The sequence below is a fragment of the Pan troglodytes genome, chromosome 23, assembly GCF_028858775.2.
Source record: "Pan troglodytes isolate AG18354 chromosome 23, NHGRI_mPanTro3-v2.0_pri, whole genome shotgun sequence".
NCBI classification, from domain to species: Eukaryota; Metazoa; Chordata; class Mammalia; order Primates; family Hominidae; genus Pan; species Pan troglodytes.
The window spans coordinates 32,793,047-32,818,141 of record NC_086016.1 but is presented as its reverse complement, the minus strand read 5'-3'; the positions used below and the strand labels follow the sequence as shown (position 1 = coordinate 32,818,141).

Here is a 25,095-nt window from a genome sequence, read left to right as displayed (position 1 = left end):
GAGACGGGCAGATCATGAGGTCAAGAGATCAAGACCATCCTGGCCAACATGGTGAAACCCCGCCTCTACTAAAAATACAAAAATTAACCGTGTGTGGTGGCGCACACCTGTAATCCCAGCTACTTGGGAGACTGAGGCAGGAGAACTGCTTGAACCTGGGAGGCGGAGGTTGCAGTGAACCGAGATTGCACCACTGCCCTCCAGCCGGTGACAGAGTGAGACTCCATCTCAAAAAATAAAAAAAAGAAGATGGACATCTTTGCTCTTCCAATTAAAACCCAAAAGCATGATATCAGGTTTTACTTCCACTAAAACCAGGCATTTCTGCCACTGTGGGAGACTATACTTATAAACATTACCTTTAACTCTTCAGTTTAGTAGTACCTGGTAAATACAGGTAACACAGACATGCTGAACTCAAAGGTGAGTGGGTATCAGGACACATTTGGGACAGGTCCAGATGTTGGTGTTCAGAATCCCTCTCTACCATCTACTGGGCCAGTGCCTTTGGATAATGGGCTCTGTGTCTCCCCATCAAACCTCAGAACTCCTCATTTGTAAGACAGGAGAGGCCGGCGTGGTGGCTCATGTCTGTAATCCTAACACTTTGGGAGGCTGAGGCAGGCGAATCACCTGAGGTCAGGAGTTCGAAACCAGCCTGGGCAACATGGTGAAACCCCGTCTCTACTAAAAATACAAAAAAAAAATTAGCCGGGCATGGTGACGGGCGCCTGTAATCCCAACTACTCAGGAGGCTGAGGCAGAAGAATTGCTTGAACCTGGGGGACAGAGGTTGCAGTGAGCCAAGATTGCACCACTGCACTCCAGCCTGGGCGACAGAGCAATACTCCATCTCAAAAACAAAAACAACAAAAAACAAAACCCTGTAGTGGGTGACTTGAAGGGATACTGTTGGCTGAATGAAGTGAGTGAAGTGACCTGAATTTCAGCAACAGCAAGTCAAGGTCCTTTTGTGTGCAGCAATGAAACAGTGCTTCTCAGAGAGTGGTCCTGGACCAGCATCACCAGCCACGCCTGGGAAGTTATTAGAAAATCCGAATCTCAGGCCCTTCCCCTAGGCTCACTGTATCAGAAATTCAGTGGGGAGGCCCAGCACTTTGTGTTCCAACAAGCTCTTCAGGGAATGCTGATGCACACTCAGGTTTGAGAACCACTGGCATAGACTGATCTGAGTTCTCAAGGCTTAAACCAACCATCCCCAGGAAGCAGACCCAGGGAAGAGCCAGTAAGAAAGCAAAAGGAGGCTTCAGTAACCTCCTTTCAACCAGTTTCAGTGGGAAGACAGTGTTAGCTCTCTCACCACTGGACTTTAATTTTGAATCCCGTGCTGGGTCTGGAATAACAAAGGAGGGCAGCAAAACACTTCCTAGCTCTCCGCAAAATGCCAAGATGGACTCCTGAAGGCCAAGAACCGTGTCCAATACATCTGTGAGTCTGTGGTGCCCAGCCCAAGGCCTGGCAACCAGAGGCATCAGGAAAGGTGGGAGTAACTGCCCCAGGCGGGAAGAATAAGCAGCCCTTCCTAAGAGTGTGGGTCCTAAGGACTGAACAAGGTGACTGTCTCCCTCAATCCCAAACACACAATGATGTTAGCTCCCGAACCAGAAAGGGCAAGGACTTTGAGGGGCTGACTCTAGCTAGCTGCCCCAAGCCCCACAACTGCCAAGCAGAAGGGAACTGAGGCCCCAGATCACTCCCTTACTCCACCTCCCCACTTGCCCAAAAACCCAAGCTTGCCAGAGGTCATGTCCGCAGATCACATTCACCCTTGCCAGAGGTCAGGGCCCCCGGCCCTTGGCGGCGGGCCAGAAGCGTGACTTGGCCTGCTGGAATGCATGCCCCTAAACATCTCTAGACTAGTGGCAGTGTCCGCCAACCATGGAGGCCCTCCATCACCATCCCTGCAGCATCACCACCCTCCAACCCCCATGTCCCACCCTGGCGCTTCCATACCTGTAGTAAGAGAGCAAACCATTGCCCAGCACGAACCAGCGGCGCTGGTAGCCCTTCAGATAGTTGGTCCACTTGAGAAGCCAGCCCTCGAAGCTGTCCAGAGGCAGTAAGGCCAGTGGGGTACTGGAGGTTGTGCCAGTCCCCGACATTGGAACCCCAAGAGGAGTCTTCGCCTGTCCTGGTCGCAGAAGAGGCAGGGGCTTTAACGCTGGCAGCGATCCTGACTCGGGTCTGAGAAAGGTCGCGCTCCCCACCGCCCGGGAGAGCGGCTCTGATGCGGCCTTAGTGAAGGGCCCAGCCCCTACACCTGAACTTGACTCTGACCCCGGCCGCGACCCCTGCAGCAGTTCCGATGCCTGCCCAGCCCCTGGCTCCGGCTCAGAGGTCGTCTCGGACACAGGATCCGATCTTGGCACTGCCTCCGAAACTGCCTCCGACACCTGTTCTGACAGCGGTCCCCGCTCCGGTTCGGGCACGGGCTGGGGCTGGGGCTTGGGCTCCGGCCCGGAGCCGGACGTGGAAGCGCTCATGCCCGGCGCCGCCGTGTGGCACGACAGGCAGGGGACAACCGTGAACAGCGACGAGAGCCCGCGGGAGCGGCCGCCACAGCCGCCGCCTCGGCTCGGAGCCGCCGCTTTCCCCATAGAGCCGGCCGACCCGCGCGCGGCCGAGCGGCCAGTGGGGGCGGGGGGCAGGCCGGGGGCGGGGCCGGGGGCGCAGTCACGTGCGCGCGGCGCGAGGCGGGGGCGCGCGCGGGTCCCTCCGCGGCCCCGTGCGCCCCGCGCCCGCCAGCGCCCGCCGGCTGTTATGCTCTCGGCCAGCCGCGGGCCAGGTTTGGCCCCTGGGTCCTCCCTCGGTCCGGCCGGTGGAAGGAGCCCTGGCAACACCTGTGGGCGGAGAGCTCGGCGGGCGGGCAACGCGGAGGGGATGGCGCGCTTCAGGCCACGGTCTCTGCTGCGGCCCAGCCCGTGCCAGGCGCTGGAGGAACAATGATGAATGCGGAGCCCGCCAGCTCCCAGCGCAGCTCTGCCCACGGGACCCTGCGCCGACGCCCCCTCCCCCAACCCAGGCTGGGGTGGGTTCGCTCTCCGCCACCCAGGAAAGCCGGGTGGGAAGCAGGTACGGCACCCAGAGGCCACGAAATGCGCACGAAGCACAGGGGCGCTAAAGGCTAAAGACGACGCCCCGCCCCCCATGGCAGCCATTACCTGTCTGTGGGTCGCTCCTGCGGCCGCCAGAAGCGGTGGCCCCAAGTCGCCGCCTCACCGCCTCCACCTCCTGAGCCAGCTGGCCTACGGTTCATGCCAGGGCGCTTCGCTGCCAGTGACGACATCGTTCGGGTTCTCTAAACAAATATGGGAAGACTTTCTGTAAACCAAGCGTTTTAGTACAAGAAACATCTCAAAGTGGGATTCTGAACTCGGACCTCCCGGGATCCCTGGGTAGGCTGGCAGTCTGTGAGGCTTCCGCAGTAGTTGTGGAGGTTTACCTGTCTGTGCATTTTTCCAGAGTAGGTCCATAGTTTTCATGGGCTTCCCAAAGGAGGCTGTGACCCCAGAATGGTTAAAACATCAGCGAATTTTTTTTTCCGCTTTTTTTTTTTTTTTTTTTTTTTCCTTTTTGAGACTGAGTCTCACTTGGTAGCCCAGGCTGGAATGCAGTGGCGTGATCTTGGTTCACTGCAGCCTCCGCTTCCCAGGTTCAAGCGATTCTCCTGCCTTGGCCTCCCTAGTAGCTGGGATTCCACGGCCCGCACCATGCCGAGCTAAATTTTGTATTTTTAGTAGAAACGGGGTTTCACCATGTTGGTCAGGCTGGTCTTGAACTCCTGGCCTCAGGTGATCCTCCCGCCTCGGCCTCCCAAAGTGCTAGGATTACAGGCGTGAGCCACTGTGCCCAGCCATCAGTGATTTTTTTTTCTTAAGAATCTATCCAAATGACAAAAGTTGATGGTTACTACAAATAATCAGAAATACAAATGGAAAGACTGAATATTGGGTTTCTGTCCAGACTTTTCAAGCTTAGACCTCTCTGCAGACTCCTCTTAGCTCATCATCACGTCTTACTCTCCCCTTACCCACCTATCCATTCCTGATCTTTGCTTGTGACAAGATAACCTGTGTAGGGACTGCCTCCTACGTGAAGTGGTCCCCAGAAGGAAGCAGATTGGAAGGTCCTAGAAATAGGAGGTGCAGACATGCACTGAGCAGGAGCCGCTGGCATCTTTGCTGGTGACTTTGAGACCCCTTCCTCAGGCACTTGTCTTTGAATGGTGGTCTTACCTGCAATTTTGCTGTGAGCTCTGGAGTGCAGAGAGCCCCCCATCTTGGTCTATCTCATATGTATGACGGTGACCCTCAAACTTCAGCGTGGTGAGTCCCCCCAAGGAAAAGTGATTGCCTCTGGGGTGCAGTGGGGGACAGAACTGGACAACTGAGAAATGAGGTGGAATGCTTGCTTTTCACTCACACTTTGAACCTTTTGTATGTTTTACTGTGTATGTTTCACTGTGTGTATGTTTCACCGATTCAAAATAATGATAATAATTGTTAAAATCACCCCAGGGAGGTTTATTAGAAACACACTTTTCCAGAGCTGGGCACGGTGGCTCATGCCTGTAATCCCAGCACCTTGCGAGGCCGAGGCAGGCAGATCACGAGGTCAGGAGACCAGTCTGGCCAACATAATGAAACCCTGTCTCTACTAAAAATTAAAAAAATTAGCCGGGTGTGGTGGTGTGTGCCTGTAATCCCAGCTACTCGGGAGGCCGAGGCAAGAGAATTGCGTGAACCCGGGAGGCAGAGGTTGCAGTGAGCCAAGATCGCACCATTGCACTCCAGCACGGGCGACAGTGAGAGACTCCGTCTTAGTAAAAAAAAGAAAAAAGAGAAAGAAAAAGAAATTCACTTCTCCATCCCCAGTAAGTCAGAGGTGGAATTCAGGAACATGCTTTTTTTTTTTTCTTCTTTTTCTTTTCTTGAGACAGTGTCTTACTCTGTCACCTAGTCTGGAGTGCAGTGATGCAATCATGGCTCACTGCAGCCTTGACCTTCAGGGGTCAAGTGGTCCTCCCACCTCGGCCTCCAGATTAGATGGGACTACAGGCATGTGCCACCACACCCAGCTAATTTAAAAAATTTTTTTTTGTAGAGATGGAGTCTCCCTATGTTGCCCAGACTGGTCTTGAAATCCTGGCTCAGGGAATCCTCCTGTCTTGGCCTCCCAAGGTGTTGGGATTACAGGTGTGAGCCACCTCGTCCAGCCAGGAACATGCATTTTATTACTTTGAGATGGAGTCTTGCTCTGTTGCCCAGGCTGGCATGCAGTGGCACAATCTCGGCTCACTGCAACCTCTGCCTCCTGGGTTCAAGCGATTCTTGTGCCTCAGCCTCCCGAGCAGCTGGGATTACAGGCATGCGCCACCAGGCCCAGATAATTTTTGTATTTTTAGTAGAAATGGGGTTTCACCATGTTGGCCAGGCTGGTCTCGAACTCCTGACCTCAGGTGATCCACCCACCTCAGCCTCCCAAAGTATGAGGATTACAGGCATGAGGGACCACGCCCGACTGAGAACATGCATTTTAATGATTTCCCAGAGATTTTGCATGTGGATGGATCATGGAGCACATTTTGGTGGACAGTGATGTGGAGGGAACATCTACGGCTTTGGGAGTCAGACCCACTAAAGAAATCCCAGTTCGGCCACTCCCTTGCTGTGGGTCCTTCAGTGACCCCGCTGAGCTTCCGCTTGTTCATCTGTAAAATGAGGATAATAACAACTACCTCTCAGGTTGTAATGAAATAATGTGTGTAAACCATATTTGACATAGTAAGTGCTTAGTAAATATTCTCTAGTTATTTACTAGAGGGTTCTCTGTGAAATGTTTGGTGAAATGAACTAAACAGAGGCCAGAGCAGAAGGAGATGAGACCAAGGTTGACAAGCTTGGGAAATAACCACAATGGGCAAAGTTCAGTGCCTGCTATGTATGCATCAGATGCGTTTGCAACCCTTAAGGAAGGAAGCTGTCTAGTAAACAAATAGTTAAGGATATGTTTTGACTGCTGCAATAAATTGCCAAGCTCTCAAAGATGACAGGGCCTGCCATCTTCATTAGTTCTGCCAGAGTGAGTGAAGAAGGAGTCACAGAAGGGACAACTTTTGCACTGAGTCCAAGGGATAAGGAGTGAAAGGGCATTCAAGGTGAAGGAACCAGCATACTCTAAGTCCTATGTTGGGAAAGAACAGCTTGTCTGGGAAGTGATAAATAGCTCATCATATCTGGAAGAGTAAGACAGGAGATGGAACAGAGCTGGGTGGACACCACACTGTGAGGAATGCTCTTTAGCCTACAGAAAGAAGGATTCCTGGGGACAAAGGAGTTTTTAAAATTTATATATATATATATATATATTTATTTATTTATTTGCTCTGTCGCCCAGACTGGAGTGCAGTGGCACGATCTCGGCTCACTGCAACCTCTGCCTCCCAGGTTCAAGCAATTATCCTGCCTCAGCCTCCCGAGTAGCGGGGATTACAGGTGTGCGCCACTGCACCTGGATAATTTTTTGTATTTTTAGTAGAGACAGGGTTTCACCATGTTGGCCAGGCTGGTTTTGAACTCCTGACCTCAGGTAATCCGCCCGCCTCGACCTCCTAAAGTGCTAGGATTATAGGCTTGAGCCACTGCGCCCGGCCCAAAGGAGATTTTTTACCAACTACAAGTCTGGGGCAGGAAATATGCAAGATGAGCCTGCCTGGACATTTTGTCATGCCAGAAAGTGAAAAGGCTATTCAAGACCACTGTTGTGACAAAAGCACTCGGGCCAACTTAAAGGGGCTCACAGTGGCCAAAGGTGGAAGAATATGAGCAAAAAGAATAATGATTGCAATGGGATGAAACATCAACTAAATAAAAATCCATAAATTAAATGCATACGTTCCTAAAGTTACACACACACACAAAAACCCACTAAAACAAAAACCCGCCTTATTGGTCATATGTGGAGTTTACCACAGTACCAATTCATTATTCTGAAAATTGATAAAGGGAAAGAAGTCTGTATCCTATCCTTGTTGTACAAACTATCTCATAGTAACAAAGACTTCACGAAGGAAAAATGTGTATAGAAGAATTAGCTAGACCAGGTGCAGTGGCTCACACCTGTAATCTCAACACTGGGAGGCCAAGGCAACTGGATCCCTTGGGCCCAGGAGTTTGAAACCAGCCTGGGCAACATAGTGATAACCCATCTCTATGAAGGAAAAAATAAATGAATAATTAGCGAATAAATGCAGAAGGAGGCCGGGCGCAGTGGCTCATGCCTGTAATCCCACCACTTTGGGAGGTGAAGGCAGGTGAATTGCTTGAGTCCAGGAGTTTTGAGACCAGCCTGAGCAACATAGTGAAACCCCGTCTCTACAAAAAATACAAAAATTAGCTGGGCATGGTGGTGTGTGCCTGTAGTCCCAGCTACTCAGGAGGCTGAAGTGGAAGGATCACATGAGCCTGGAAGGTGGAGGTTGCAGTGAGCCAAGATCATGCCATTGCACTCCAGCCTGGGTGACAGATCAAGGCCCTGTCTCAAAAAATAATAATAAAAATAATAAATGCAGAAGGAATTATAGAATTAGAAAAAAATTATATTTGCCAACTCCTAATGAAATACTGTAATGGATCAAATAATCACCAATAGTTAACTAAGTGATGGGGTTGATGGGGAACATCTGAAAGGATCAGGCTGACATCAGCTGATTCTACCTGTTGATCTTAGCATCACAAAAAGTGCAACAGGATATAATGTGCCTCCCTCCATGTGACCAAGCAGGAAAAACAGCACCACCTATGATTATTTTTATACCACCTCCCTCCATTCAAAAAAACTAAACCTGTTTAGTTTTTAGTTTGAACAGTACTTTTAAAATGCAGGAGACAGAGGAACATGCTAAATGGCACAAGGAGTCAGTCAGTCAAATCCAAAAATAGAAAAATCTACATCCTAACGACAAGTTTTATTCAATAAATGCATGGCCTAGGAAAAGGAGGTGAATTGGAAAATGTTATAAAGTTTTGAAAGATGTATCAACCAGATACAGTGTGTGTGAACTTTATTTTAATCCTGATTCAAACAAACCATTAAAAAAAATACTGCTGGGCACGGTGGCTCACGCCTGTAATCCCAGCACTTTGGGAGGCTGAGGTAGGTGGATCACCTGAGGTCAGGAGTTCGAGACCAGCCTGGTCAACATGGCAAAACCTTGTCTCCACTAAAAATACAAAAATTAGCGAAGCGTGGTGGCAGACGCCTGTAATCCCAGCCACTCGGGAGGCTGAGGCAGGAGAATCACTTGAACCCAGGAGGTGGAGGTTGCAGTGAGCCGAGATCGCGCCACTGCACTCCAGCCTGGGCAATAAGAGTGAAACTTCATCTCAAAAAAAAAAAAAAAAAAAAAAAGTCCGGGCACATTGGCTCACACCTGTAACCCCAGTACTTTGGGAGGCCAAGGCGGGTGGAATCACCTGAGGTTGGGAGTTCGAGACCAGCCTGACCAACATGGAGAAATCCCATCTCTAGTAAAAATATAAAAAATTAGCCGGGCATAGTGGCACATGCCTGTAATCCCAGCTACTGGGGAGGCCAAAGCAGGAGAATCGCTTGAACCCGGGAGGTGGAGGTTGCGGTCAGCCGAGATCGTGCCATTGCACTCCAGCCTAGGCAACAAAAGTGAAACTCCATCTCAAAAATAATAATAATAAATAATACATCTTGGGGACAATTGGGGAATATGGAACACAGATCATGTTTTAGGAAACACTGATCTGTGGACTAAATGTTGTCCCCCGAAAATCCATATGTTGAAGCCCTAACCCCCAGTGTGACTGTATTTGGAATAAGGAAGTTAATTAAGGTTAAATGAGGTTATGGAGTAGGGCCCTAATCCAATAGGATTCCTTATAAAAAGAAACACCATTGTTTCCTGTTATTTCAGTGTTATAACAAAATAAAAAGAGGTCAGGCGCGGTGGCTCACACCTGTAATCCCAGCACTTTGGGAGGCTGAGGCAAGCAGATCACTTGAAGTCAGGACTTTGAGACCAGCCTGGCCGACATGGTGAAACCCCATCTCTACTAAAATACAAAAATTAACCTGGCGTGGTGGTGCATGCCTGTAATGCCAGCTACTCAGGAGGCTGAGGCAGGAGAATCGCTTGAACTTGGGAGGTGGAAGTTGCAGTGAGCTATCATGCCATTGCACTCCAGCCTGGGCAACAGAGAGAGACTCCTTCTCAAAAAAAAAAAAAAAAAAAGGCTGGGCGCGGTGGCTCACGCCTGTAATCCCAAGACTTTGGGAGGCCAAGGCGGGCAGATCATGAGGTCAGGAGATCAAGACCATCCTGGCTAACACGGTGAAACCCTGTCTCTACTAAAAATACAAAAAACTAGCCAGGCATGGTGGCAGGCGCCTGTAGTCCCAGCTACTCGGGAGGCTGAGGCAGAAGAATGGCATGAACCTGGGAGGCGGAGCTTGCAGTGAACCAAGATCGCTCCACTGCACTCCAGCCTGAGTCACAGAGTGAGACTCCATGTCAAAAAAAAAAAAAAAAAGGCCTGGCATGGTGGCTCACGCCTGTAATCTCAGCACTTTGGGAGGCTGAGGTGGGTGGATCACCTGAGATCAGGAGTTTGAGACCAGCCTGGCCAACGAGACGAAACCCCGTCTCTACCAAAAATACAAAAATTATCCGGGCGTGGTGGCATTCGCCTGTAGTCCCAGATACTCAGGCGGCTGAGGCAGGAGAATTGTTTGAACCTGGGAGGTGGAGGTTGCAGTGAGCTGAGATCACGCCACTGCACTCCAGCCTGGGAGACAGAGCGAAACTCCATCTCAAAAAGAAAAAAAAAGAAAGAAAGAAAAGAAGAAACACCAGAGAGCTTGCTTTCTCTCTTCATCCCCAAGTGAGGACACAGCAAGAAGGCAGCCATCTGCAAGCCAGGAATAGAGACCTCGCCAGAAACTAAACAGGCTAGGCCCTTAATCTTGGACTTCTGACCTCCAGAACTGCAAGAAATAAATTTCTCAGTCTCTGTCAGTCAGTCTAGAGTATACCATAATAGTCTCCCAGTCTATGTACCGTCAGATACACATGACATTTCAGTCAACCACAGACCGAATATTCGACAGTGGTCTCATAAGATTATAATACTGTATTTTTACTGCACCTTTTCCATCTATAGATATGTTTAGATACACAAATGCCTACCTTTGTATTACATTTGCCTACAGTATTCATTACAGTAACATTCCGTACAGGTTTGTAGCCTAGGAGCAATAGGCTACATCATATACCTTAGGAGTGTAGTAGTCTATCCCATGTAGGTTTGTATAAGTGCAACATGTCCTCAAATCACATCATTTTGTTTAACATCCTTTTGTTACAGTGTTGATGAGAACCCGGGCGTGGTGGCTCACATCTGTAATCCCAAGCACTTTGGGAGGCCAAGGTGGGCAGATCACCTAAGGTCACGGGTTCAAGAACAGCCTGGCCAACATGGTGAAATCCACTCTCTACTAAAAATACAAAACTTAACCAGGCGTGGTGGCATGTACTGGTAATCACAGCTACTTGGGAGGCTGAGACAAGAGAATCGCTTTAACCTGGAAGGCAGAGGTTGCAGTGAGCTGAGACCACGCCCCTGCACTCCAGCCTTGGTGATAGAGTGAGACTCTGTCTCAAAAAATAATAGTAATATTAATAATAATGTTGATAAGAAAAAAAATCAATTCCCAGCAGGGAGCCAATGTCTGTGTGGAGTTTGCATGTTCTCCCCAGGTCTGTGTGGGTTTTCTCCAGGTAATCTGGTTTCTTCCCACATCCCAAAGACATGTGTATTAGGTTCATTGGTGTGTCTAAATGGTCCCCGTCTGAGTGAATGTGAATATGTGTGCCCTGCCATGGAACGGCATCTTGTCCAGGGTTGGCTTCTGCCTTGTGCCCTGAGCTGCTGCGATAGGCTCCGGCCACTCACAAACCTCAACTGGAATAAGTGGGTAAATAATTACCTTACTTGTTTTTTATTCATGTTTCTTAAGCATATATATAGTTCACATTTATTTCAATATTTAATATTAGAAAGGTTTTGGATCTTTATTTAGAAGTTTGGTGCTGTTTTGTGGCAAGAAATAAGCAATAAGAACTTAGCTCTTGTTTATATCAATTAGCCTATGGCAAAATTGGTTTTATGATACATTGTTTTGTTTAAAGATGAAGTTTCCGGGCCAGGCCAACATGGTAAACAGCCTGGCCAACATGGTGAAACCCTGTCTCTACTAAAAATACAAAACTTAGCCAGGTATGGTGGCGCACACCTGTAGTCCCAGCTACTTGGGAGACTGAGGTGAGAGGATCACTTGAATGCGGGAGGTAGGGGTTGCAGTGAGCTGAGGTCCCACCACTGCACTCCAGCCTGGGTGACAGAGCAAGACTCGGTCTCAAAAACAAACAAACAACAAGGAAAAACAGAAAATTAGTGGCCGGGCGAGGTGGCTCACACCTGTAATCCCTGCACTTTGAGAGGCTGAGGCAGGTAGATCACCTGAGATCAGGAGTTTGAGACCAGCCTGGCCAACATGATGAAACCCCATCTCTAGTAAAAATACAAAAAATTAGCTGCATGTGGTGTTGCGCGCCTGTAATCCCAGCTACTCAGGAGGCTAAGGAGAGAGAATCACTTGAACCCTGGAGGTGGAGGTTGTAGTGAGCCAAGATCGTGCCACTGCATTCCAGCCTGGGCAACAAGAGCGAAACTCCATCTCAAAAAAAAAAAAAGAAAAGAAAAGAAAAGGAAAGAAAAGAAAAAAGAAAATTACTATAAAATGCTTCTGTTTTACAAATGTTAGGCCTTTTGTATACATCACTTCCCACCCTTAAAACAACCCTGTAAGATTGGTTTCATAACCCCTATGTTTATGCAAGAAGAAATCAAGGCTCACAAAGCTAAAGACGCCTGCCCAGACACACACACACACACACACACGCAAATGGGGAGCCAAGATTCAAACAGAAGGTTCTCTAGTCCGAAAACCTGCTCACCTGTGCAGTAAAAGAATATAAACCTGAGCCTCCAACCCCAAGGTGCCTGCCCACCCAAAACAAACCCTGCCAGACTGTCCCTGAGAGGCTCAGGAGAAGGAAACACTAAAAGATGGCAAGGAGCAAAGTCCCCTTGGGCTGGAAGGCTCTGGAGTAGCTGGTCATCCTTGTTTTGCAGAACTGCTTACAAGCCATCACTTCCACCTGAGGTTAGCCTTGTGAGATAGCAAATATCACTGTCCCCCTCTGCCCGAGTCCAAGGTCACATCACTGACTGGATAAAAACCCAGGTCTCCCAGCTGCCATCTGGTCTTCATTCCAAAATCCAGACAGGGTCTCTTATGAGCTTGTGGCCACAGATACAAAAGTAGATGCTGATGTGTGTCTCATTTTATTCAGGAAAGGTCTGGAGTGGCTTGAGCCATACCCTGCTTCAGAACTGAACCCAAGTGGGAGTGAGGGCAGCATGCAGCTAAAGGCACAAGTCTGGAAGTTTCAAATCCCAGGTCTGCCACTTTCTGGCTATAGGCTGGAAAAAATCCTTTAAATTTTTTTTTTTTTTTTTTTTTTTTTTTTTCCGAGACGGAGTCTTGCTCTGTCACCAGGCTGGAGTGCAGTGGCGTGATCTCAGCTCACTGAAACCTCTGCCTGCCAGGTTCAGGCAATCCTCCTGCCTCAGCCTCCTGAGTAGCTGGGACTACAGGTGCCCGCCACCATACCCAGCTAATTTTTTGTATTTTTAGTAGAGACGAGGTTTCACCATGTTGGCCAGGATGGTCTTGATCTCTTGACTTCGTGATGTGCCTGCCTCAGCCTCCAAAAGTGCTAGGATTACAGGCATGAGCCACCGCACCCAGCCTAATTTAACTTTATTTATTTATTTATTTATTTAAGACAAAGTCTCACTCTGTCACCCAGGCTGGAGTGCAGTGGCATGATCTGGGCTCACTGCAATCGCCACCTCCCAGGTTCAAGAGATTCTCCTGCCTCAGACCTCCTGAGTAGCTGGGAGTACAGGTACGTGCCACTACACCCGGCTAATTTTTTGTATTTTTAGTAGAGACGGGGTTTCACCACGTTAGCCAGGATGGTCTCGATCTCCTGACCTCGTGATCTGCCTGCCTCGGCCTCTCAAAGTGCTGGGATTATAGGCGTGAGCCACCACATCTGACCCTGTTCTAACACTTTGGAGTGATCACAGACTCACATGCCTTCAGGTACCAGGGAGATTAAATGCACTTGGATTTAGGAAGATGGCAGTGGTGGGAGCTTCAGCTAACTGCAGCTTGCATACTACATCCAAAGTACTTAAATTCATCACTATGAGAAGCATAGTGTTTGATCAAATCAACGCCCCACTATTGGCCCCAGGAGGACTAGTAATTAGTGACCTCTGCTTAGAGTGATAGTGACAGGTTTTATCTGAAAACCTTTCAGAGGAGTCAGTGATTCCTTAGTAAAGTATACAGAATCTCCAAAGCAATATGGAGTCAGGAGGACTGCCATAGAAATTACCTGAGAGCTCCAGAGAATATGGTTGGTTCCGCATAATGCAATTTTTACAAAGAAAAGTTATCCATCCAAGCCTCTCTTTTCCTAACGTGTCCAGCCCCTGCCTGGTGGAAGCTCCCTATCTGATGGGAGACGGACAGAGTCTAGTCTAGGAAGGCAGAGCTCATGTCAGGGCAGGCCCCGAAGGGTCTGAGCTGACTTTCCTCAGGTAGAAATGAGGGTAAGTCTATATTCCTTGCAGGGTGAACAGTAGAATCAAAAGTTCTGAGGTGGGCCAGGCATAGCGGCGCACACCTGTATTCCCAGCATTTTGGGAGGCCCAGGCAGGAGGATTTCTTAAGGCCAGGAGCTCAAGACCAGCCTGGGCAACACAACGAGACCCTCGTCTCTACAAGAAGTAAAAAAATTAGTGGGGCTTGGTGGCACATGCCTATAGTCCTAGCTACTTGGGAGGCTGAGGTGGGAGGGTCACTTGAGGCCAGGAGTTCGAGTCTGTGGTAAGCTATGATCACGCCAGTGAACTCCAGCCTGGGCGATGGAAGGAAGGGGAGGGGATTGGAGGGGATGAGGGAGGGATGGGGTTAAAGGAAGGAGAGAAGAAAGAATGGAAGAAAGGAAGGAAGAGAGGGAGGGAGGAAGGGAGGAAGAAAGTTAGTTCCAAGGTGGAAAATCAAGAGGCCTGTTTGGAGAAATGAGAGAAATCATGGGATCTGGCTTATGGGAAGAAGTATGGGAAATCAGGTTGGAAAGGCAGGTTCCAGGGGATCAGGCCCTCCCAGCCCTCTAATATGACAAAGCTAAGGATTCTTTAGTGACCAAAATTCTTCCTGGTGACCATTTCATTCTTGTGGAGCAAGTGCACTCAGTCCCCGAGAAGTACCTGGGGAGGGCTTGGTTGGAGTCCCAGTGACCAACCATTGCTCCCGACCAGGTTCCCAACAGGCACATGCTGGCTTGGGGTGCTCCAAGGCCCCCTGGAGGATATGGATCTGTCTCAGCCCAATTTCTTTCTCCTAAAGGATTAACTGAATATGAGGGAAGAGAGCAGATCACCAATCCTCAGAAAAGGCATTTAAGGGCCAAGCGCGGTGGCGCATGCCTATAATCCCAGCACTTTGGGAGGCCGAGGCAGGTGGATCACCTGAGGTCAGGAGTTCAAGACCAGCCTGCCAACATGGTGAAACCCCATCTCTACTAAAAATACAAAAACAAAACAAACAAACAAAAAAATTAGCCAGGCGTGGTGGTGGGTGCCTGTAATCCCAGCTACCCAGGAGGCTGAGGCAGGAGAATCGCTTGAACCTGGGAGTGGGAGGTTGCAGTAAGCCAAGATCGTGCCATTGCACTCCAGCCTGGGCAACAAGAGTGAAACTTCGTCTCAAAAAAGAAAAAAGGTGGGGGATATATGTTACCCAGGGTCTCAGAGCAAACTGAGGAGTCATAGAAGCCGAAATCCCACCTCTAGATTGTTATTCCAAGGCCCACTCCCCAGCACCAGGCTGCCTCTTGAATTGTATGTGTCAACTCCAAGTACAGCACAATTACAGTTGCCAACACAATCCCCTTCCCATTCACCCGTGAGATGCCAGGTCTTGGGCTAGGTTCTTGTCAGGCTCACTGGGTTCTCAGAGCAAGCCTATGAAGTAGGTACTACAATTATTCCCAGTTTCCAGATGAGGAAGGTGAAGCTCCGAGGGGCAAAATGACTTTCTTGTGCAAGGCAGAGCTGAGATTCCAAATAGAGCCATCTGACTTCAGAGGCCATGCACATCAGATAAAGGAAGCCTCACTGCAGCAGGGAGGGACACACACGGCCTTCCAGTCCTGTGGACAGCATTTCCAGAGGCCAAAGAATTGCACAGAGAAAAGACTGTGTAAACCAGGTTCTCCCCATAAAGCCCAAAGGAGGCATCCTGCATTCAGCCAGAGGCATCAGACTCCAGCAGCCAGTGGTTTCACCTGATTGCTTTTCTTCCTACTCTGCCACCCCTGAGACTATTCAAATACAAGCTCCATGGAAGCAGAGGATTTGAGTCAGTTTTGTTCACTGATGATTTCTAGCACCTACAAGAGTGTCTGGTACATATGAGGAGCTATTAATAAATAAACACATGCTGGATAAAGTGGAAGAGGAGTGTTTTTTAACCATAGGGAGATTTATTTTATTTTATTTTATTTTGAGATAGGGTTTTGCTCTCACCAGGTTGAAGTGCAGTGGTTCAATCTTGGCTCACTGCAGCCTTGACCTCCTGGGCTCAAGAGATCCTCCCACCTCAGCTTCCCAAGTAGCTGGGAGTAAAGGCACATGCCACCACATCAGGCTGATTTTTCATTTTATTTTTTGTAGATACAGGGTCTCGCTATATTGCCCAGGCTAGTCCCAAACTACTAGCCTCAAGTGATCCTCCCACCTGGACCTCCCAAAGTGCTGGGATTACTGGCATGAAACACTGTGCCTGGCCAAGCTCCTGTACAGGGGAACTTCCATTAGCTGGGAGACCCAACTTGACCCAGTGGGGAGGTGCATTTGAATGACAGTGGCTTGGGGCAGAAGCTTTGAAAATGCTGCTGGATAAGCAGACTGGATAAGGAATACCACTGGGAGTCACTTTGTAAAGTGATAAACACATTAGTCAAGTAAAACTCTCCCTGAGTGATCATTTTTGATAAGCCTGGATTTTCTGGCTTTGCTCAGAGCAGGATTTGTTCCTTTCCACTCAGCAGATGTTTGTGAAGCATTATGTGTGCAAAGCTCTGTTGCCACATCTCAGGATCTGAGAAATGGAAGGAAGTGCAGAAACCACCCACCAGCCCCACTGTCCCTGAAGAGCAAGTGGGAGAGCTGAAGCCCAGAGAGACATTACTGGGGGAGACAGGAGGTCCCAGTCCAAGCACTGTCCCTGAAGAGCAAGTGGGAGAGCTGAAGCCCAGAGAGACATTACTGGGGGAGACAGGAGGTCCCAGTCCAAGGACTGCTCCTGGCTCTGTCCCTCATAGGCCTGCAAACTTTCAAAGTCAGCTGCTGGACCAGGCCCAGAATTCTAATAGCCAGAGTAACACTTCCTAATTTAACAAAGGGCTAGGCTGGAAAATGTTCCTGTTTCTTGTTCCTGCTAGGGGTCCCCAGGAATTAAATGACTTTGCTGGCCAGGCACGTGGCTCACGCCTGTAATCCCAGCAGTTTGGGAGGTCAAGGTGGGAGGATCACCTGAGGTCAGGAATTTGAGACCATTCTGGCCAACGTGGCGAAACCCCATCTCTACTAAAAATATAAAAATTAGTGAGGTGTGGTGGCACATGCCTGTAATCCTAGCTACTCAGGAAGCTGAGGCACGAAAATCATTTGAACCTGGGAGGCAGGGGTTGCAGTGAGCTGAGATTGTACCACTGCACTCCAGCCTGGGCAACAGAGCAAGACTCCTGACTCAAAGAGAAAAAAAAAAAAACCACTGAGTGACTACCCCATTTACTAGGCATTGTGATTGCAGGGATGAGTAAGTCAGCATCGCTGCCATCAAGACATTTATAACCAGACCAGGTGGCACAGCGGCTCACGCCTGTAATCCCAGCACTTCAAGAGGCCAAGGTGGGTGGATCACCTGAGGTCAGGAGTTTAAGACCAGCCTGGCCAACATAATAAAACCTCATCTCGGCTGGGTGCGGTGGCTCACACCTGTAATCCCAGCAGTTTGGGAGGCCAAGGTGGGCAGATCACGAGGTCAAGAGATTGAGACCATCCTGGCCAACATGGTGAAACCCTGTCTCTACTAAAAATACAAAAGTTAGCTGGGTGTGGTGGCACGTGCCTGTAGTCCCAGCTGTTCGGGAGGCTGAAGCAGGAGAATTGCTTGAACCTGGGAGGTGGAGGTTGCAGTGAGCACCACTGCATTCCAGCCTGGCGACAGAGCAAGACTCTGTCAAAAAAAAAAAAAAAAAAAAAAAGATATTTACAACCTGATTGGAGCGACAGTGTGCAAACAAATGATGTTGTGCACTAAGCACTCTGTGTGAAGACAGGGGTGTGGGGACTCAGAAGCACAGGAAAGAATGGCCTTTTCTACTGGGGCCAGCTGTTGGCATCAAAGAAGAAAAGAGGCCTGAACTGAATCTTGGAGGATCCTTGGTCCCTGCCTTCAAACAGTGTTGGGAGAAAAGCTGAGTGTTGGGAGAGAAGCTGAGGCAGGGGTTGCATGTCTGCTAGAATTGCTGGCTCCTTGCTTCTAGCACTCCCATTATCTCAAGCAGCTATATGTTTCTCATTCACTTGATACACTGTTTCCCTTCAACCCCCACATCCTCACCAACTGTTTCTTTGTTTGAGCATCAATAAATAGCGTGGGCTTCCAGAGCTCCAGGGCCTTCGCAGCTTCCACACCCGCCATGACCCCCGGTCCCACTTTCTCTCTCAAACTGTCTTTTTTTTCATTCCTTCGACTCCACCAGACTTCGTCGTCCCCACAACCTGGTGTTGGGTCTGATCACCCCAACATTCCTGGCTGCCCAACGTGGGGCGACAAAGACCCCGGTGAAGGAACACTAGAGCATGTGAAAGCGGAGGACACATTGTCACAGGACACCCAAGAACGTCGAACGTCTAAAAGAAGCTCGGCAGGAAAGCTGAGCACTGGGAAGAACCAGGGTAACAATGGGACAAAGTGAAAGCAGACATTCTGCTTATTTAGATTTCTTAAAGCATTTATTACAAAGAGGGGGGCATGAAAGTTAGTACTCACAATTTGTTAATCACTCTTTAGTACAGTAAAGCAGTTTTGCCCATGGTTTCCTGAACAAGGGACTATGGAGTTGAATAAATGGGAGAGAACTGGGGGAGAGTTTAAAAAGGCATATAAAGAGGGAGCAGAAGTTCTAGTTTCCGTTTGGTCAATGTGGGTGCTAATAAAGGCAGCTCTTGAGCCATTTCAAACAGATCATGAGGCAGATTCAGATGAGGAAGAGGAGGACAAGTGTAAAAAACTAACTTCAGATTCTGAGTGTGAGGAACAGCTACCGGAGGAGATGAAAGAAAGGAAAACTGAAAAAAGTATGTTTTACTAGCCTGTCGGCTCCACCTGCTGAATTAAGTGAATGGCCACCTCCTCTCTCTCCCTTTAATGGGCAAGAAAATAAATTAGCCGAAAAACTTACTGCTTCTGTAGTTGCAACATTAAAACTGGAGCAATTGGTGGTGCTATACAAAATTCTATTCAAAAAGCTAGAGCTGAGGGAGACCTTGAAGCATTGCAATTTCCCGTTACTATAATCCAGTAGGGAGGCAGGGTTAATATAGCTAATTGGGCTACTTTTCCTTTTAAGTTACTAAAGGAATTGAAAGAAGCCATTAGTCAATACGGACCAAACACTCCTTTTGTGCAAACTTTAAAAATATGGCTCTGATAATAAATTAATACCATATGACTGGGATACGTTGACAAAATCTGTTCTCACTCTAAGTATTTACAGTTTAAAACTTGGTGGACTGATGAAGCTCAAACTCAGGCAAGGGAAAACACACAAGTGCAGCCACCTGTGCCTGTTTCCTTTGAACAGTTAATGGGAGTTGGCCCCAACTGGGGTCGATTAGAAAATCAAGCAGTAACGAAGGATGTTGCCATTGTTTAGCTGCACTTTGTGTGCTTACAGGCATGGGAAAGGATAAATGTTACAAGGGAAAAATATCCCTCTTTCAGTTCTGTCTGACAAGGACCCAAAGAACCATATATTGATATTATTGCTTGACTCCAAGAGGCTGTGTATAAAGCCATAACTGATAAAACAGCACAGGATGTTGTAACACAGCTTTGTGCATACGATACTGCTAATGCAGAGTGTCAAACTGCTATTAGACCCCTGAGAGGGAAGGCTTATTTAGCTGAATATATTAAGGCTTGCGATGGCATTGGAGGTAACTTATATAAGGCTACTCTTTTAGATCAGACTATGGCTGGTTTAAGAGTAGGAAAGAATATGCCCCATTTCTCAGGCTCTTGCTTTAATTGTGGGCAATTTGGACACACAAGAAAGGAATGTAGAAAAGGAAATCAAAAGGCAAAAACTACCATCAATCAACAGAAAAGTCCCGGTGTATGTCCCCGGTGTAAGAAAGGCAATCACTGGGAAAGTCAGTGTCATTATAAATTTAGCAAAGATGGACAACCTCTTTCGGGAAATGGGAAGAGGGGCCCGCCTCAAGCCCCTCAACAAACCAAGGCATACCCGGCACAGCCAGTACCCTTACAAACGTACAACAGTTGTCCCCCGCCTCAGCAGGCAGTGCTGCCGTAGATGTCTACAGCACAATTCCCATCTCCTTACTTCCTGGGGGGCCACCAAAGGTCCCCACGGGAGTTAGGGGACCCTTACCCTCGGGAACAGTAGGTCTATTATTTGAAAGGTCTAGTCTGAATTTAAAAGGTGTTACTGTACATATGGGAATAATCGACTCTGATTATACTCGAGAAATTCAATTAGTTATTAGTTCCTCGACTCCGTGGTCTGCCTCCCCAGGAAAAATGATTGCTCAATTGTTGCTGTTACCTTACATAAAACTAGGAAGAGGACAGCGAAAAGAACAGGAGGGTTTGGTAATACTAATCCAGCAGGAAAGGCTGTGTATTGGGTTAATTAAGTGTCTGACAAAAGACCTATTTGCACAGTAACTATTCAGGGAAAAGATTTTGAAGGACTAGTAGATAACTGGAGCTGATGTCTCTATTATTGCTATAAATCAATGGCCCCGGCACTGGCCTAAGCAAAAGGCATCCATTGGTATTGTTGGAGTAGGAGCTGCCTCAGAAGTTTTTCAAAGTTCTTTGATTTTACCATGTCAAGGGCCAGATGGTCAGGAAGGGACATTTCAGCCTATCATTTACACCTATTCCTGTCAATTTATGGGGTAGAGACTTATTGCAACAATGGGATGCTGAAATATCTATTCCTATGGATCAATATAGTGATAATAGTAGACAAATGATGAGAAATATGGGATGTTGCCCAGGAAAAGGACTAGGAAAAGATAAAAATGGCCAACCAGAAACTTTAGAATTAAGAAGGCAAACAGATTGGACCGGATTGGGGTGTCATTTTTAGGAGCGGCCATTGTTGAGGCTCCGGCTCCCATGCCTCTTGTTTGGCTAACGGCCAAACTGGTTTGGGTGGAGCAATGGCCACTGAAACAGGAAAAACTGGAGGCTTTAAAAGAACTGGTGCAGGAACAATTGCAAAAGGGATATATAGAGCCTACTTTCTCCCCTTGGAATTATCCTGTATTTGTCATTAAGAAAAAATCAGGGAAATGGAGAATGTTAACAGATTTAAGGGCTGTTAATGCTGTGATTCAACCCATGACTGCAGCTGAACAACACCTGACAGGACAAAAGGAAAATAAAAAGGTTGGACAAGATATGTGGTGGAGGGATGCACAAAGCGCTGGGAAAAGGAAAGATAATTTTATGGGGAAGAGGATTTGCTTGTGTCTCTCCAGGTGACAATCAGGTGCCTGTGTGGGTGCCCACCAAACATCTGAAGATCTATCATGAACCACAGCATCTAATGGACTCACCTGTACAGTGCAAATTGAAGGTTTAAGGATTGCTTTTAAGTCTGGATTTGCTTCGTCTGTGCCTTCTGTTGTAAGGGGCTTGCTTCTCCTTATCAATGGTAAGTTCCACCCCGTGGTAATTAACCAAAGAGGCCGAAGCTGAGTTACAAATGCTTCAGCAATGGCATGCCTCGAGGCTACAGCCACAAAAGTTTTTGCTTCTGTTTCAGTAGATTTACTAACGTGGGGGTGAGGGCATGCTTGTGTTTTTGCAGGAGATGAACAAACCGTGTAGGTGCCCTCAAGATGTGTACAACCATGGACTGGGTTCCCCCAGTACGAGCCTTGCTGAGAAACTGCTGGAGTGCCAAGGTTTTACCTGTAGATGCTTAATGGACCAATGCTTTCTGACTGAACTCCTCTCTACCCTGCATACAAGAGACCCTAATAGGTAGGCAGGAGTATCATTGCCCCTATTCAGCATGAAGAAGTTACAGAAGACGGACCTTCATCCTTCTGCAACCCCTAGGATTAAGGGTCGTCTTGTAAAAGAGAAAGGGGAGATACGTAGGAAGCATTCAAACCAGAGCGACTCCATTTTGAATAAGGGCTAAGAAAAATGAAGCTGGATCACCAACCGGCAATTAAGCGCTACACAGCCTGCAATTGCCTTGCTCAATTTTAAAAAGAGGCCACCTTATGCTAGTAATAATGATAGCTGTGGCGGTTTTTACAAAAAAGAGAAGGGGGAGGCATGTTGGGAGAAACACTGAGTGTTGGGAGAGCAGGTGAGGCAGGGCTTGCATGTCTGCTAGACTTGCCAGCCCCTTGCTTCTGGCACTCCCAGTATCTCAAGCAGCCATATGTTTCTCATTCACTCGATACACTGTTTCAACCCCCACATCCTCACCACCTGCTTCTTTGTTTGAGCACCAATAAATAGCGCGTGCTCCCAGAGCTCGGGGCTTTCGCAGCCTCCACACTCGCCATGACCCTCTGTTCCCACTTTCTCTTTCAAACTGTTTTTTTCTCATTCCTTTGACTCCGCCAGACTTTGTCGCCCCCAGGACCTGGTGTTGGGTCTGATCACCCCAACAAAAGAGTGTGCAATCTAATCAGGAGCCAGGACAGATACCCAAACAGCTACTATGCAAGGCAGAATGAAACCACAAGTAATCCAAGTTCAGAGGGGAGAGGAAACGTTCCCATATGACGTGGGTGGGTTATGGGCAGAGGTGGGCAGGAGATAGGAGGAGGTCAGAAAATGCTGTGTAGGAGGCCGGGTGTGGTGGCTCACTCCTGTATTCCCATCACTTTAGGAGGCCCAGACAGGTGGATCACTTGAGGTCAGGTGTTCGAGACCAGCCTTGCCAACATGGTAAAATCCTGTCTCTATTAAAAATATAAAAATTAGCCGGGTGTGGTGGCACATGCCTGTAATCCCAGCTACTAGGGAGGCTGAGTCAGGAGAATCTCTAGAACCTGGGAGGTGGAGGTTACAGTGAACCAAGATTGCACCACTGCACTCCAGCCTGGGCAAGAGTGAGACTCTGTCTCAAAAAAACCAAAGAACAAAAAAAGAAAATGCTGTGTAGGAAATGGCCTTGAGACAAACCTTGAAGGATGAAGAGAGAGCTAAAGAGGCATTCCAGATGAATGGTCTTCACAAATAAAAGTACAATATGGGGACTATCAGGGTGTCGTCTGGAGCAGGCAGAACGGGGAGTGGGGACCACTGGAAGGCCACTGGAAGCCACCATGATGACAGTCACTGGAAATGATGAGTCCTAGGCTGAGCACTTTATATCCTCACGCCAGACCTTGGAGGTAGGTTCCCTTACTACTGCAGCATTCTTTCAGATAAGGAAACGGAGGCTCAAGGAGGTGACAAGGCCACACGGCTGACTGGTGGTAGATACAGCACCTAAGCCAGGTCCTTCTGATGCCTCCCCCACACCTCCTTACCACTGGAATGCCAGGCAGTGGCATTACTGGGGCCTTCCCATCTAAGGTACCACTGTCCCAGCACACCTCACCTAGCATGTCACCTCAGACAAGTGGGCACCGAGAGGTCAATCTTCACCTTAACCATGGAAGCTAGCTTGATCCTGCCTTTTTGAGGTAAGCATCCATGGGACTATCAGGACCTCCTTCACCAGAATAGAGGAGACGCATGGGGAAGGAATATGAGGATTGCTGAGGATTTGTTATGCCCTGCTGTCTGCTGGTCTCTGTCTATTGTTTTACAGTCATGTAGCCTGGCTATTTTCTAGTTCTCCTCTGATCACACTAGTGTCATCGTGGCCCTGGGGCAGATCCCTTTGCCAGTACTAGAGTGGCTGGTCTTTCTTGGGAGACTGGAGTTTCAACTATTCCTGGTATACACAAATGTTATCCAAGTACTGGTGGATGTTCATGGATTCCCGTCTCCAGTGCCCCAGCTTTCTGAGCTGGTCTGTCATAAAGTTTTTATCAGGTGGTCTGATCTTCATTAGTGGCTGATCTCCTTATTGCTCTTCTCTAAAGCTCTCTCAACACTATATTCATTCCATAAATACTTTGACTCACAGGGAGTCTATTTATTTGTAAAAAGTGGGCATTAAGCTAGGTAACTCCAAGGCCCAGCGCAGTGGCTCACACCTGTAATCTCAACACTTTGGGAAGCCAAGGAGGGCAGATCACTTGAGGTCAGGAGTTTGAGACCAGCCTGGCCAACATGGTGAAACTCCGTCTCTACTAAAAATACAAAAATTAGCCAGGCGTGGTAGCGCACGCCTGTAGTCCCAGCTACTCGGGAGGCTGAGGCAGGAGAATCACTTGAACCCGGGAGGCAGAGGCTGCAGTGAGTTGAGATCACGCTGCTGCACTCCAACCCGGGTGACAGGGAGACTTTGTCTCAAAAAAAATAAATAAATAATAAAAAAATAAGAAAAAGTAAAAGGAAGCTTCTGGACAGCTGAAAGTTGGCACAGCCCTCAGGTATACATAAAGCCAACTCAGGAGCTTCCAGTTAAGAGTAGTTCACAGTTCCTTGCCCCACCTAAGGTGTACGACATTCCCCACCCAGTTGGCCCCGAACCTATCGTGGGCCACTCAGAATACCCCACACCACCTGGCCACAGTGATTAAAACAGGGATGGGCCCATGAACCAACTGGGGCCAACTGGAGTCCTTCTTCAGGATTTGTCTAACTGGAGCAGCAGTGGAAGTACTTCTTGTGGTCTACAGGCCAGGGTTTCCTGTGGCTCTGCTCCCCAGGTTCAGCCAGCCTGATAATGATACCAGTGTTCAGAAAGCCACAAAGGACTGGGCACGGTGGCATATGCCTGTAATCCCAGCACTTTGGGAAGCAGAGGAGGGCAGATCACTTGAGCCCAGGAGTTTGAGACCAGCCTGGGCAATGTGGTGAAACCTCATCTCTACCAAAAATTCAAAAAATTAGCCAGGCATGGTGGCATATGCCTGTAATCCCAGCTACCTGGGAGGCTGAGGTGGGAGGACTGCTTGAACCCAAGAGGTTGAAGCTACAGTGAGCCTCATGCTACTGGCCTCCAGCCTGGGCAACAGAGTGAGACCGTGTCTCAAACAGACGAGACAGGACGGGACGGGACGAGACGAGACACAATATAAAGACAATGAAGAGAGAATGGAAGACATACCTGGTGGTAGTACAGCCCCTGGCTTCTCTCCCCTAAAACATTGGCGACTGTGCCCTATCCATCCTTGATTATGTAAACCCAACTTCTCTATTTTGCTTGAACTAGTTCAAGTTCAGTTTATATTACCTGCCACTGAGAGGATCTTAATAGATCCTATTTTTACAAATGAGAAAGCAGAGTCTGGAGGAAGTGTGATTCACCCAAGGTCACACAAAGCTGGCCTGCCCATCTAGTTCCACTAAATCACACCATTGGAAGTTTAGCAGAGGCAGAAATGCCCAGGTCTCTGCTCTGCTTTTGTCTTTGTGACCTTCAAGAGG

At 48.3% G+C, this 25,095-nt stretch overlaps 1 protein-coding gene across 9 annotated transcripts in view; it reads right to left on the bottom strand.

Moving 5' to 3' along the window:
- The window catches only part of OSBP2 (oxysterol binding protein 2), a 295,322-nt gene that overhangs the window by 234,789 nt on the left and 35,438 nt on the right, over window positions 1-25,095 (bottom strand). For 7 of the 9 annotated variants that reach the window (XR_010156104.1, XM_054675827.2, XM_016938975.3 and 4 more), the window contains exon 1: window positions 1,975-2,656. Coding sequence is in view for 8 of the 9 variants with exons in the window: in XM_054675827.2 (XP_054531802.1) it covers window positions 1,975-2,618 (644 nt within the window). In the remaining variant the exon portion in view is untranslated. Of the gene's footprint in view, window positions 1-1,974; window positions 2,657-3,182; window positions 3,320-25,095 lie in introns of those variants that run through there. The other 2 variants (XM_016938976.2, XM_054675830.2) reach the window with 2 other exon arrangements.